The sequence below is a fragment of the Xenopus tropicalis genome, chromosome 8 (genome assembly GCF_000004195.4).
Source record: "Xenopus tropicalis strain Nigerian chromosome 8, UCB_Xtro_10.0, whole genome shotgun sequence".
Classification (NCBI taxonomy): Eukaryota; Metazoa; Chordata; class Amphibia; order Anura; family Pipidae; genus Xenopus; species Xenopus tropicalis.
In genome coordinates this window covers 10,351,609-10,367,065 of record NC_030684.2, presented here as the reverse complement: position 1 = coordinate 10,367,065, position 15,457 = coordinate 10,351,609, and the positions used below count along the sequence as shown (strand labels likewise).

The window sequence follows — 15,457 nt, the reverse complement described above, 5'->3', positions numbered from 1 at the left end:
CTGCCAATGGCAGTACATGCCTGCAATAATTTAAATTCTACCTATTGCTTTTCTTTGTACAGGATTGAACCAAAGAAACCTAAGATGAAAGCTGCTAAGAAAATAAAAGTGGTAGACACAAAGGAGGATGATGAAGGTGAAAAACCATCAGAACCTCCTAAGAAGTCTGCCAAAAAGCCCCTGCTTTCCAAGAAGCCTGCTCTTAAATCTAAGAAACGAGCAGTGTAAGTCTTTCTATCATTTAATATAAGCCTTTCTGTTAGTATTGGGTTTGGGCCAAAGGCTTCTGACATTAATACTAACTAGGGTTTTAACAGTTTACTTGAGATTGCTATTACGTTTCTGTTTACTGTTCTACATTAATTACTGTTCTACATCTTGTTTTTAGGCCTATATATGAGGAGGAAGAAGAGTCTGAAGAAGAGCAGACAGAGATAAGCCAGTGAGTTTCTAAACTTGAACTAAGTTTTAATTTATACAGTAGATTATTATCCCACTGATTATTAAAGCACAGCTACTGTATATTCTATATAAAACATTAGCTCATATTAAACCACCTTCCCTAAGTAGATTCTCCAGTGATTCCATACATATCACCGATACGCTGTTTATTATTCTTTGTATAATGATTTCCTGACAGTGTTAGACCAGGAAGTTTTCATTCTCTTTATATCTTTTGTTTGTTCAGGTCTGAGACTTCTCCTACAGAGGAGAGTAGTGAGACTGAGCCAGAGGAAAAGCAGCCGAAAAAGAAAAAGTGAGTTTCTCAACTTGTAATGGGGTTTTGTAGATCTGAGGGTTTGTTACTGAATGACTGATGATTAATAGCATTAAATCACACTTGTGAATACATTTTCTTAAGGCTTAATGGCATAATACATTTAGTTAGGAGGAGCATATTGGCAATATGTTATAATTCTCATATTATCTGTGCAGGATTAAACCAAAGAAAAAGAAGAAAGTTGCTAAGAAAATAAAAGTGTCAGAGGAGGAAGAAGACTCATCTTCTTCATCTTCCACTGAGGAGGAAGAAGAAGAAGAAGAAGAAGAAGAGGAAGAACCTCCCAAAAAGTCTGTCAAAAAGCCGAAGCCTCCCAAGAAGCCTGTGCGTAAATCTAAGAAACGCGCAGAGTAAGTCTTTCTATCAACTAATATCAGTTTTGTGCTTCTATAGTGTTTAGGCATAAGGCTTTTGATTTGAATATTATCAGTGTAATAGAGATGATTATTTTTCTTGCACAACATTGGTTTAGAAAAGTTTTAATCTGTATATGTTTTACTTGTTTAGGCTTGAGGAGGAAGAAGAGGCTGAGGAAGAGCAGACAGAGACGAGCCAGTAAGTCTATTTTGGCTTAAAGTTTTTCTAAATTGTTAACGATTACCCAGTTGATTAGGGAGGTGCAACTATAAAATATTATGTTGTTTTAACCCACTTTTTCAAAATAAATTCTCTAGTGATTCATTAACGTTTTACTTTTAATTGTTCAGGTCTGAGACCTCTCAGATAGAGGAGAGCGAGGCTGAGCCTGAGGAAGAGCAGCCAAAGAAGAAAAAGTAAGTTTCTAAGCCTGTAATTGGGTTTGTATATCAAGGGGGTTTTAGTGAATGACAGAATGTGTGAATATCATTTCCATTTATGGCTGAGTGACAGTGACAAGTGACTTTGTAGCTGCCATTTAGTTGGTGGAGCAAATTGGCAATGGCAGAAAGTTACATTGCATATATTTATTTTGTTTGTGCAGAACTAAACCTAAGGAAAAGGAGAAAGCTGCTAAGAAAAGAGTAGAGGAGGCTGTTTCTGAAGCTGAAATAGAAGAACAGCAACCAGAGACCAGCGAGTGAGTTTTTATCCTTTAGTCAGTTATTCACTTACTGTTCTTGGTTGACAAATACTTCAATGATCAATGAGGAGAAGCTCTTTATAAATCATAATTTTAACCACACTCCCAGAATTGTTAATCTTGTGTTTCTCATTGTGTTTGTCACCTCAGTGATTTTATTCGTCATAAAGTTTACATGATCTGTACCATTGAGTAGTGAGGTGCATCTGGTTTTAACAGCTGTTTAAAGGAACATTTTACTGAATTCAAATGCTGTCATTTTATTACTATGTTTTCCACAAAGCACTAGATTTGAGAGGATTTCTTATCTGTTTGCTTCTTGTTTGTTTAGGAGCGAGATCTCTCTGAAGGAGGACAAATCTGCATCGGAAACAGAAGATGCAGAAACAGAGAAAGTCCAGTCAGAGGATGAAGGAATAACGAGAAAGCTCGAAAGGAAAGGTGCTATAAGGAGGCACACAAGAATGAGCAGAGATGATACAGACTCTGAGAGGCCTAAAGAGTAAGTCCCTTTTATTCTGTATTTTCTCACACTACATTATTTCAATATCTCTTTCCAATCATATTCTTTCTGGTCTGCCTACATTACAACAGACTCTGATGAAATTGTTAGGTCAGTGACCCCCACTTATTAAAATGATTTATACTTTACATTGATTTGGAGTTATTTGCTTATGTGTATAATTCCTGTGTGTTTAGGAGTAAGCATCCTGAGCTTTCTGGTAAGGCTGCAGCAGAGGCAGAAGAACCTGCTGCGGAGGCTGAACCTGAAGCAGAAGATACAGAAATCGAGAAAGACTCTCAGACGCCTAAAGAGTACATTTCCTTTCTGATTTTTTTAATGTGTATAACTTATATTATTTATTTATACAGCACAAACATGTTACACAGTCCTTACAAATTTTGCTCATCGCTTAGTCCCTACCCCACTTAAGCTTAGTGTCTAAATACATATTAACATTCATGAGAACATTGGTCAGGTTTATTAACAGTCAGGGAATCTGCTAATATATATATATATATATATATATATATATATATATATATATACAATAATTGTCCAATTAAGCCAACAATCCCAGAGCAGCCACATAATTATGTTATACCCCACAGATAATAATATAGCTATACTGGTATTATGAATTACTTATACCTATACAGCCTGAAAATGTTAGCCAAACAATCCTAGACAGAGTTTAGCTGTAACTGAATATGATTGTAATAATAGTTAATAGCCAGCTCAAACATATTTGAGAATATTTACATTGCATTTGTTTTCTGTTTAGAAGTCACCATATAGTGAAAGATCAGAAGGGTCACCATGCTGAGAAAGAGTCAGCAGTGCACCCTGAAAAGAAGACTACTGATCAGAAGGGTCACCATGCTGAGAAAGAGTCAGCAGTGCACCCTGAAAAGAAGACTACTGATCAGAAGGGTCACCATGCTGAGAAAGAGTCAGCGGTGCACCCTGAAAAGAAGACTACTGATCAGAAGGGTCACCATGCTGAAAAAGAGTCAGCAGTGCACCCTGAAAAGAAGACTGCTGATCAGAAGGGTCACCATGCTGAGAAAGAGTCAGCGGTGCACCCTGAAAAGAAGACTACTGATCAGAAGGGTCACCATGATGAGAAAGAGTCAAAGGTGCACCCTGAAAAGAAGACTACTGATCAGAAGGGTCACCATGCTGAGAAAGAGTCAGCGGTGCACCCTGAAAAGAAGACTGCTGATCAGAAGGGTCACCATGATGAGAAAGAATCAAAGGTGCACCCAGAAAAGAAGACTGCTGATCAGAAGGGTCACCATGATGAGAAAGAATCAAAGGTGCACCCTGAAAAGAAGACCACAGATCACAAGGGTCACCATGATGATAAAGAGTCAAAGGTGCACCCTGAAAAGAAGACTGTGGATCACAAGGGTCACCATTATGATAAAGAGAAAAAGGTGCACCCTGAAAAGAAGACTGAGGATCAGAAGGGTCACCATGATGATAAAGAATCAAAGGTGCACCCAGAAAAGAAGACTGCTGATCAGAAGGGTCACCATGTTGAGAAAGAGTCAAAGGTGCACCCAGAAAAGAAGACCACAGATCACAAGGGTCACCATGATGATAAAGAGTCAAAGGTGCACCCTGAAAAGAAGACTTTGGATCACAAGGGTCACCATGATGATAAAGAGAAAAAGGTGCACCCTGAAAAGAAGACTGAGGATCACAAGGGTCACCATGATGAAAAAGAGTCAAAGGTGCACCCAGAAAAGAAGACTGTGGATCACAAGGGTCACCATGATGACAAAGAGTCAAAGGTGCACCCTGAAAAGAAGACCGCGGATCAGAAGGGTCACCATGATGACAAAGCATCAAAGGTGCACCCAGAAAAGAAGACCGCGGATCACAAGGGTCACCATGATGAAAAAGATTCAAAGGTGCACCCTGAAAAGAAGACCGTGGATCACAAGGGTCACCATGATAACAAAGAGTCAAAGGTGCACCCAGAAAAGAAGACCGCAGATCACAAGGGTCACCATGATGAGAAATCATCAAAGGTGCACCCAGAAAAAAAGTCTGCGGATCACAAGGGTCACCATGATGAGAAAGCAGCAAAGGTGCACCCAGAAAAGAAGTCTGTGGATCACAAGGGTCACCATGATGAGAAATCATCAAAGGTGCACCCAGAAAAGAAGTCCATGGATCACAAGGGTCACCATGATGAGAAAGCATCAAAGGTGCACCCAGAGAAGAAGCCTGCAGATCATAAGATGTGAGTTTTTTTTACTTCTGTTTTATATGATATGGTTAGTTTATTTGCCCTTTAAGTGGTAGTTAGTACGAGTATAGCAATGTTGTCTAAGACGAGTTGCGTGAATGTGAAGAATGTTTGTATATACCAAAAGTAATGTATTCATGGAAGATTTATTGCAATATGTCAGTCTGTATAATAAATTCTGTCTTATTTTGTGCAGGCCTACATCAGATAAAAAGCAAAGTGGCATAAAGAAGGCAAAACCTGTAAAGCAGCCACCAAAGACTGGGACAGCCGCTAAGGCAAAGCCCCAGAAAGTGAAAGGTGCAACTAAATCTTCAGCACCTAACAAGTAAGTAAAGTTAAGCTTTTTACCAGGGCTACAATTACTTTTAGTCAGCCAGTAGATCCAGTTACTGATGGGAATTGTTACTCATTTCTGCATATATTTCAGCTTTAGCACAAATCATTAAGTGCTGGAATATTATATGTTTTAACTTTGCCTTTTTTTGTGCAGGAAAAAACCAGTTACAAAGTTAAGCAGCAAAATTGCCAAACGGACAACAATGACTGGCAAAGCGGCAATGACTGGCAAAGCGGCAATGACTGGCAAAGCGGCTAGCTTATCATCGAAGAAAAGCTTACCACAGACCAAGAAAACCAAGAAATGAGATACAATAAGGACTTAATGAGGTGGAAAAGTGGGCGGAGGAGGGTTCAGGATTCTACAACAACCTGAGAAATGAGAGAAGATACACTTTAATTTCATCTTTGTTACTCAGACTTGACGACGTTCAAGAGGAGGTTAAAGAGGGCGGAGGTGGGTTTAGGGTGCGACAAACACCCGTGACTATTGATGTAACTGAGGCTAGCCAAATATTCTTAAGCTGGCCTTGAGCGACAAGTAGTTACATCAAAGTAAAGAAGAGAAATTTGCTTTGTCAGAAGAAACCAAAAGCATCAGGCAACGCTTTGATGGACCAGACTGACGAGAACTAATAACCCTGCAAAGAAGTAAGTTGGCCAAGTCAGGTCTAATGCTTTTTTCAGTAAGATTTTAGAGTTTTAGATCACGCTGGTCCATTTTCTGGTTATTAGGAGCCTGGCAGCTTTCATGATGTAGAAGAAAGGTTATTTGTTATTCCCTGGGGCACAAGTGCTAGAGATCTAAGGTGTTTGCCAGGTTTCTAATACTCAGGAAATGGAAATGTCAACTGTACCGAATAAGACAGAAGTTTCTTTAACCCTTTCACTGCCAGCCGTTTTGAACAAAGCGGAACTTCTACTGCCAGACAGTTTTTGAACATTTTGCACTGTTTCGCTTTAGGGGCCTTTCCTTGGGGGAACTTTTAGTTTACCCAGGAAAACAATATATTGTTTTTTTCAGGACAACCTAAGCTTTTAAAATATGGTAGAATTTTTGTGTAATTCCAATTTTGTAACAAGATATAGGCTTCTAAATGTCTAAAAAATGAAAAAAAATTATATTTTCCATAATATAAACACATATACCAGAAACAAAAATTATTTTATGCATGAAAATACACCTGATTTTGAAAGTCCCATGTCTCCTGAATGTGCCAATACCAAATATATATAGTTTTATGGAGATTTCTCACATGTATAGGTCAAAAACTCCCAGCAGTACATTACCAAATTTCCAAAGCACTGCTCCAGAAAGCTGCATACTTTAGATTTTAAGGCCAAAAATTCCGCTAACAGAAAGTTTATCCCAGAAAATTTTACATTTTTAGAAAGAAGAGATTCTGGGGAATCCAGAATAGGCACAACTGTCTGTCTACTCCAAACTATCAAGTCGTAATGCTTTCCTAAAGTTATTGGTTTTTATCAAAATTTGTGAATTTTTTTTAAAATCGCTTCAAAGCTTCCAGTCTATAGTATCTTAACTCCTAAAGGTCATAAAGTAACCAAATAAAACACCCTAAATATGAATGCCAGGGGTCAACTGAACAGTTTGATGCCCAATATGTATAGATTTAGCTAAGTATGTGGCATGTAGGGGCCCCAATGTGAACATACACCCATATGTACTGTCATTTCTGTCATTTCAGCTTCTGCAAAATCAACATTTACATCATTACATGTGGGATAAAGCTAGTAAAAAGTACATTCACCCCAGAAAGCCATATATTTTTGGAAAGTACACATTCCCCCGAATCTAAAATGGGTACCCATGTCTTTCTACTCCACAGTACCAAGGCGCAAAGCTTTCCTAAAGTTGGCAATTTTGATAACATTTCCAAAAATCCACTCAAAGCTTCCAGTTTCCAGCATATTATCTCCCACATAGCATTAGGTACCAAGATAAAACACCCTAAATATGAACGCCAGGGGCCCACTTAACAGTTTGATGCCCAATATGTATAGGTTTACCTAAGTATGTGGCATGTAGGGGCCCCAATGAGAACATACCCCCATATGATCTATCATTTCAGCTTCTGCAAAATAAATACATTTACATCATTATATGTAGGATAATGCTAGTAAAAAGTACATTCACCCCAGAAAGTCATATATTTTTGGAAAGTACACATTCCCCTGAATCTAAAATGGGTACCCATGTCTTTCTACTCCACAGTACCAAGCCATAAAGCTTTCCTAAGTTTGACGATTTTTATGGCATTTCCAAAAATCACCTCAAAACTTCCATTATGCAGCATCTTATTTTCTACAGGTCATTAGGTACCAAGACAAAACACCCTAAATATGAATCCCAGAGGTCTACTGAACAGTTTGATGCCCAATATGTATAGGTTTACCTAAGTATGTGGCATGTAGGGGCCCGAATGTGAACATATACCCATATGTACTGTCATTTCTGTCATTTCAGCTTCTGCAAAATCAACATTTACATCATTACATGTGGGATAAAGCTAGTAAAAAGTACATTCACCCCAGAAAGTCATATATTTTTGGAAAGTACACATTCTCCCGAATCTAAAATGGGTACCCATGTCTTTCTACTCCACAGTACCAAGCCATAAAGCTTTCCTAAGTTTGACGATTTTTATGGCATTTCCAAAAATCACCTCAAAACTTCCATTATGCAGCATCTTATTTTCTACCGGTCATTAGGTACCAAGACAAAACACCCTAAATATGAACCCCAGAGATCTACTGAACAGTTTGATGCCAAATATGTATAGGTTTACCTAAGTATGTGGCATGTAGGGGCCCCAATGTGAACATATACCCATATGTACTGTCATTTCTGTCATTTCAGCTTCTGCAAAATCAACATTTACATCATTACATGTGGGATAAAGCTAGTAAAAAGTACATTCACCCCAGAAAGGCATATACTTTTGGAAAGTACACATCCCCCCGAATCTAAAATGGGTACCCATGTCTTTCTACTCCACAGTACCAAGCCATAAAGCTTTCCTAAGTTTGATGATTTTTATGACATTTCTAAAAATCACCTCAAAACTTCCACTACGCAGCATCTTATTTTCTACAGGTCATTAAGTACCAAGACAAAACACCCTAAATATGAACCCCAGAGGTCTACTGAACAGTTTGATGCCCAATATGTATAGGTTTACCTAAGTATGTGGCATGTAGGGGCCCGAATGTGAACATATACCCATATGTACTGTCATTTCTGTCATTTCAGCTTCTGCAAAATCAACATTTACATCATTACATGTGGGATAAAGCTAGTAAAAAGTACATTCACCCCAGAAAGTCATATATTTTTGGAAAGTACACATTCCCCTGAATCTAAAATGGGTACCCATGTCTTTCTACTCCACAGTACCAAGCCATAAAGCTTTCCTAAGTTTGACGATTTTTATGGCATTTCCAAAAATCACCTCAAAACTTCAACTATGCAGCATCTTATTTTCTACAGGTCATTAGGTACCAAGACAAAACACCCTAAATATGAACCCCAGAGGTCTACTGAACAGTTTGATGCCCAATATGTATAGGTTTACCTAAGTATGTGGCATGTAGGGGCCCGAATGTGAACATATACCCATATGTACTGTCATTTCTGTCATTTCAGCTTCTGCAAAATCAACATTTACATCATTACATGTGGGATAAAGCTAGTAAAAAGTACATTCACCCCAGAAAGTCATATATTTTTGGAAAGTACACATTCCCCTGAATCTAAAATGGGTACCCATGTCTTTCTACTCCACAGTACCAAGCCATAAAGCTTTCCTAAGTTTGACGATTTTTATGGCATTTCCAAAAATCACCTCAAAACTTCAATTATGCAGCATCTTATTTTCTACAGGTCATTAGGTACCAAGACAAAACACCCTAAATATGAACCCCAGAGGTCTACTGAACAGTTTGATGCCCAATATGTATAGGTTTACCTAAGTATGTGGCATGTAGGGGCCCGAATGTGAACATATACCGATATGTACTGTCATTTCTGTCATTTCAGCTTCGGCAAAATCAACATTTACATCATTACATGTGGGATAAAGCTAGTAAAAAGTACATTCACCCCAGAAAGTCATATATTTTTGGAAAGTACACATTCCCCCGAATCTAAAATGGGTACCCATGTCTTTCTACTCCAAAGTACCAAGCCGCAAAGCTTTCCTAAAGCTAGCGGTTTTTATGACATTTCAGAAAATCACATAAAATATTGCAGTTTGCCGCATTTATCTCACAGAATTTCTTGCATACCATGGCAAATCACCCCAAATAGGAACACAAGAGGCCTACTGAACAGTTTGATGCCCAATATGCATAGATATACCAAAGTCTGTGGTGTGTACTGAACCCAAAATGAAAATAGCGCATATGGATTTCTCGCCAACTTAGATTTTGCACACAGAGCCCCCTGACAGCGTATTATGTACCGTAACCCCCCTAACTATACAGAGACCCCCAGAAAACCATATATTTTTCGAAAGTACACATTCTGACAAATCCAACAAGGGTAAAGAGTCCTTTCTACACCAAAGTACCAATCTGCAAAGCTTTCCTAAAGTTAGTGGTTTTTATGACATTTGAGAAAATCGCATAAAAATGTTGCAGTTTGCCGCATTTATCTCACACAATTCCTTGCGTACAAAGGCAACACACCCCAAATAGGAACACCAGAGGCCTACTGAACAGTTTGATGCCCAATATGCATAGATATACCAAAGTCTGCGGTATGTACTGACCCCAAAATGAAAATAGCGCATAAGGATTTCTCGCCTGCCAGCTCATCTTTTGCACACAGAGCCCCTTGACAGCCTATTATATGCAGTAAGACCCCCAAACTACACAGGGACCCCCAGAAAACCATATATTTTTGGAAAGTACACATTCTGACAAATCCAACAAGGGTAAAGAGTCCTTTCTACACCAAAGTACCAATCTGCAAAGCTTTCCTAAAGTTAGTAGTTTTTATGACATTTGAGAAAATCGCATAAAAATGTTGCAGTTTGCCGCATTTATCTCACACAATTTCTTGCGTACAAAGGCAACTGACCCCAAATAGGAACACCAGAGGCCTACTGAACAGTTTGATGCCCAATATGCATAGATATACCAAAGTCTGCGGTAAGTCTGACCCCAAAATGAAAATAGCGCATAAGGATTTCTCGCCTGCCAGCTCAGCTTTTGCACACAGAGCCCCCTGACAGCCTATTATATGCAGTAAGACCGCCAAACTACACAGGGACCCCCAGAAAACCATATATTTTTGGAAAGTACACATTCTGACAAATCCAACAAGGGTAAAGAGTCCTTTCTACACCAAAATACCCATCTGCAAAGCTTTCCTAAAGTTAGTGGTTTTTATGACATTTGAGAAAATCGCATAAAAATGTTGCAGTTTGCCGCATTTATCTCACACAATTTCTTGCGTACAAAGGCAGCTCACCCCAAATAAGAACACCAGAGGCCTACTGAACAGATTGATGCCCAATATGCATAGATATACCAAAGTCTGCGGTATGTACTGACCCCAAAATGAAAATAGCGCATAAGGATTTCTTGCCTGCCAGCTCAGCTTTTGCACACAGAGCCCCTTGACAGCCTATTATATGCAGTAAGACCCCCAAACTACACAGGGACCCCCAGAAAACCATATATTTTTGGAAAGTACACATTCTGACAAATCCAACAAGGGTAAAGAGTCCTTTCTACACCAAAGTACCGATCTGCAAAGCTTTCCTAAAGTTAGTAGTTTTTATGACATTTGAGAAAATTGCATAAAAATGTTGCAGTTTGCCGCATTTATCTCACACAATTTCTTGCGTACAAAGGCAACTCACCCCAAATAGGAACACCAGAGGCCTACTGAACAGTTTGATGCCCAATATGCATAGATATACCAAAGTCTGCGGTATGTACTGACCCCAAAATGAAAATAGCGCATAAGGATTTCTTGCCTGCCAGCTCAGCTTTTGCACACAGAGCCCCCTGACAGCCTATTATATGCAGTAAGACCGCCAAACTACACAGGGACCCCCAGAAAACCATATATTTTTGGAAAGTACACATTCTGACAAATCCAACAAGGGTAAAGAGTCCTTTCTACACCAAAGTACCCATCTGCAAAGCTTTCCTAAAGTTAGTGGTTTTTATGACATTTGAGAAAATCGCATAAAAATGTTGCAGTTTGCCGCATTTATCTCACACAATTTCTTGCGTACAAAGGCAGCTCACCCCAAATAAGAACACCAGAGGCCTACTGAACAGATTGATGCCCAATATGCATAGATATACCAAAGTCTGCAGTATGTACTGACCCCAAAATGAAAATAGCGCATAAGGATTTCTCACCTGCCAGCTCAGCTTTTGCACACAGAGCCCCCTGACAGCCTATTATATGCAGTAAGACCCCCAAACTACACAGGGACCCCCAGAAAACCATATATTTTTAGAAAGTACACATTCTGACAAATCCAACAAGGGTAAAGAGTCCTTTCTACACCAAAGTACCCATCTGCAAAGCTTTCCTAAAGTTAGTGGTTTTTATGACATTTGAGAAAATCGCATAAAAATGTTGCAGTTTGCCGCATTTATCTCACACAATTTCTTGCGTACAAAGGCAACTCACCCCAAATAGGAACACCAGAGGCCTACTGAACAGATTGATGCCCAATATGCATAGATATACCAAAGTCTGCGGTATGTACTGACCCCAAAATGAAAATAGCGCATAAGGATTTCTCGCCTGCCAGCTCAGCTTTTGCACACAGAGCCCCCTGACAGCCTATTTTATGCAGTAAGACCCCCAAACTACACAGGGACCCCCAGAAAACCATATATTTTTAGAAAGTACACATTCTGACAAATCCAACAAGGGTAAAGAGTCCTTTCTACACCAAAGTACCCATCTGCAAAGCTTTCCTAAAGTTAGTGGTTTTTATGACATTTGAGAAAATCGCATAAAAATGTTGCAGTTTGCCGCATTTATCTCACACAATTTCTTGCGTACAAAGGCAACTCACCCCAAATAGGAACACCAGAGGCCTACTGAACAGATTGATGCCCAATATGCATAGATATACCAAAGTCTGCGGTATGTACTGACCCCAAAATGAAAATAGCGCATAAGGATTTCTCGCCTGCCAGCTCAGCTTTTGCACACAGAGCCCCCTGACAGCCTATTTTATGCAGTAAGACCCCCAAACTACACAGGGACCCCCAGAAAACCATATATTTTTGGAAAGTACACATTCTGATGAATTCAAAATAGGTAAAGTTATTTTTGTACACCAAAGTTACACATGGCAAAGCTACGCTAAAACAGATCAGGAACACTAATATAGGGATAAAAATGTGCAAATCAATGAAACAACAAAATAAAGTCACACGACAGCATAATTAGTGGTCAGAATATCTGATCCAATAGTCACGCTGTCAAAATAAACAGTTTTTGGGGGAAATAAAAAAAAAAAAAAAAGAAGTAAAATGAAAAAAAAAATTTTTTTTTTAAAAAAGTTTTTGTGAGTTTGTGTATACATGTGCACATGTAAAAGTTGTGTGACAGTGTGTATATGAGTGTATATGAGTGTATATAAGTGTATATGAGTGTATATGAGTGTGCAAAGTGGAAAAAAAAAAACAAAAAAAAACCCTGTGCTAAATTGTGTTGTATGTGTATATAAATGTATATAAATGTATATAAATGTGTGTAAGTGTGTGTAAAAGTGTGTATAACAAAAAATAAAGTCACACTTACCTGTCTGAAGGTCAGATCGGTTCCCTGCTTCTCCTTCCTGCAGTCGCCGAGGAAGTAGGTGGGAGGCGGCTCTGGGGGGGGGAAGCAGGAAGCTGTACAAGCAGCAGATGCGATGCGATCGCATCTGCTGCTTGTAGGATGGTCCTGCGACAATCGCATCGCAGGACCATCCCCCCCAACCCCCTCGGCTCGTTGCCGAAGGGGTTGGGGGCACATCTGTCTCTCTGCACCGGCGGCTTCTGCCGCCGGTGCAGAGAGAAGCGCTCAGGCAGGAAGACCGTAGGTACTACGGCGTTGGCAGGCAACTGCTTTTTTTAAAACGACGTAGTACCTACGGTCTTGGCAGGGAAAGGGTTAAAAAATGTAATAAGCACAAACCTGCTACATAAATAGCTATCAACGCCGCCATCATGTTTCTCACGGTGCTTAATCCCACATGATAGAAAACTCCACTGCCTTCAGTGGAGCGGACACTCCTGTTGAGTTTTGTGCTTTAGTAGCAGTGACTTTTCTGTAGGTACTTGTAAAAGTTCTGCATTGTTATGTTATATTGGCGTCTAACGGTTTCAAGGCGTTGTACCCTTAGGCAACTGGATTATTAGGCTTTAATGGCCCATTGCCCTAGGTTTAGATTTAGGATGGTGATTTCTAAAGCTGATATTAGATGGTCCTGATCCTTGTTTTAATGGCTGTTGGAGTTTCTTCAGGGCTAATTGGTTCATTATTTTCTTATAACTTTTTCCTTGTTAGTATTAGCAGACTTGCTCTGCTTAGTAAGGCTCCTATAGCTTCAGTAGTTGGTTGTGGGGTTAATGGATCTGATTTTAGGTTGTAGTGGGTAAAATAGTCTCTTGAACTGTTCTGATATTTAATTGCCACCTGGCCGGTATTTTACCCATCTGGCCAGAAAAAATGATGCTTGATTCCAATGTTATTAATAAGGCAGAAAGATAAAAATATAGAAAGGCCGGTTCCAGAATAGGTGGCAGCCCCACTTACCCCTTATGGCCGCTCCATGCTGCTGTTAGTGCTACATTCTGGGTTGTGTTTAGTTGACAATATTCATTGGTTAAATCTTTGCACTGAGCTGTTGTGGTTATATTATACAGTAGAGGCCAAAGGCCTTGTTTAGAGTTGGGATTGTAGTTGTCAGTTATAGCAGAAACTGATGAGTTGTCAGACCAGGATATAACGTTTTTATTTCTGTACTTTGTATTTGTTTGAGGATATCTTGACATTTTTAGAGTGACATTTCATAGGGGCGTATCCATTGGCTAAAGTATACTGCTGTTGATAAGTGGGAATCGTCCTATTGGGTCTTTGCAGCTTTTTATTATCTAATAAAGCGTTGCCTTACTAATCCATATCACTACACTGTACTCATAACCTTAGCTTGATGCATATATTTGTGTTGGGAATTGGGTCGGCCTTAGGATGACTCCCCGGGAGCACTTGCTGGGCACTGTTTGCTTTAGGTACCCTGTGTGCTATGCCCATGAGTTTGTGCGCTTGTTACTTTCTGGCAGTAGTTATATCAATAGGAATGCAAGTCCCTGGATAGATCTTGCACAGGGATAATGTAATGTTTGTGCTTCTGCTACAGTCTTCTATACCTGCCCCATTATTTATCAGTCACATCAGTCCCTGCCCCTGTGTGTATCCCCTCTTCTAGGGCACTATTCCCATCTATCGGCTCATTGTGGGGTCTACATTCTCTGTGTACTTCCCTCTCTGTTTATTATCATTATGTAGTTCAGCAACAACTGACCCGACATCCTCCTGCATCTGCAACATCTCTGTGTATCTAAATGAATGTTTCTGTTGTGTCTCTTTATTATAGGATAGGAAACATCCCCAGGATGTGCAGGACCTTCTCACTACAGTATTGAAGAAACTTTATAGAAGAGGAAGAGAAGACTTTAAGTAACAATAAGCTTCTCAAACTGGAAATGCATCTCTTCTAGTGCAGAAAGTGCAGTTGCGCTCTCTGTACTAGAGGTGCAGCTCCCATCTCCCTGGTGGGAGAAACAACAATGATACTGTGGCGAGATATGTTTGAAAATAAAAGATAATTTATTTAACCTTATTTTTCCAGTGGGGTACAATAATTGTCTGTCTATATTACGTGCCCTATATAAGCCTGAATTGTAAAAGTTTTTTTTTTTCATAAATGACAATGACAATTAATTAAGTTCTATACTTACATAAAGATGACTGGGCAGTCTATCACATATATCACAATTAAATAAAGCTAAAATGAAGCTAAATATATATTGAGTTAAAAAGCCTGTAAAGCAAAGAAGTAAAAATGTATTTATTTTCTTTACAGACTTTTTAACAGATAGCAGATAACTTTTTATTTATGTTACTGAATTGTGATCTATGCAGGATCAGACTAGGATCCTCAGTTAGTTAAAAAAAAGGAACTGGCAATTACCTGTAGACTCCATTTTAATAAAATATTTCACATTTTTAATAATGGTTTCCCTTTTCTCTGTAATAATAAAACAGTACCTGTACTTGATCCCAACTAAGATATAATTACCCCTTATTGGGGGCAGAACAGCCCTATTGGGTTTATTTCATGGTTAAATGATTCCCTTTTCTCTGTAATAATAAAACAGTACCTGTACTTGATCCCAACTAAGATATAATTACCCCTTATTGGGGGCAGAACAGCCCTATTGGGTTTATTTAATGGTTAAATC

At 39.1% G+C, this 15,457-nt stretch overlaps 2 protein-coding genes across 2 annotated transcripts; both read left to right on the top strand.

Annotated features, from left to right (window-relative positions):
* Positions 1 to 84: 84 nt before the first annotated feature.
* Positions 85 to 1,135, top strand: LOC116406633 (uncharacterized protein DDB_G0286299-like). Its single transcript, XM_031891055.1, has 4 exons — positions 85 to 224; positions 389 to 442; positions 689 to 757; positions 937 to 1,135. The coding sequence occupies exons 1-4, from the start codon at positions 85 to 87 to the stop codon at positions 1,133 to 1,135; spliced, it is 462 nt and encodes a 153-aa protein (XP_031746915.1).
* Positions 1,136 to 4,501: 3,366 nt separating this feature from the next.
* On the top strand, positions 4,502 to 5,362 carry LOC116406557 (histone H1-like). The gene is made up of 3 exons (XM_031890670.1): positions 4,502 to 4,597; positions 4,800 to 4,931; positions 5,097 to 5,362. Exons 1-3 carry the CDS (start codon positions 4,524 to 4,526, stop codon positions 5,248 to 5,250), a joined length of 360 nt encoding a protein of 119 aa, XP_031746530.1. The 5' UTR covers positions 4,502 to 4,523; the 3' UTR covers positions 5,251 to 5,362.
* Positions 5,363 to 15,457: the final 10,095 nt, after the last annotated feature.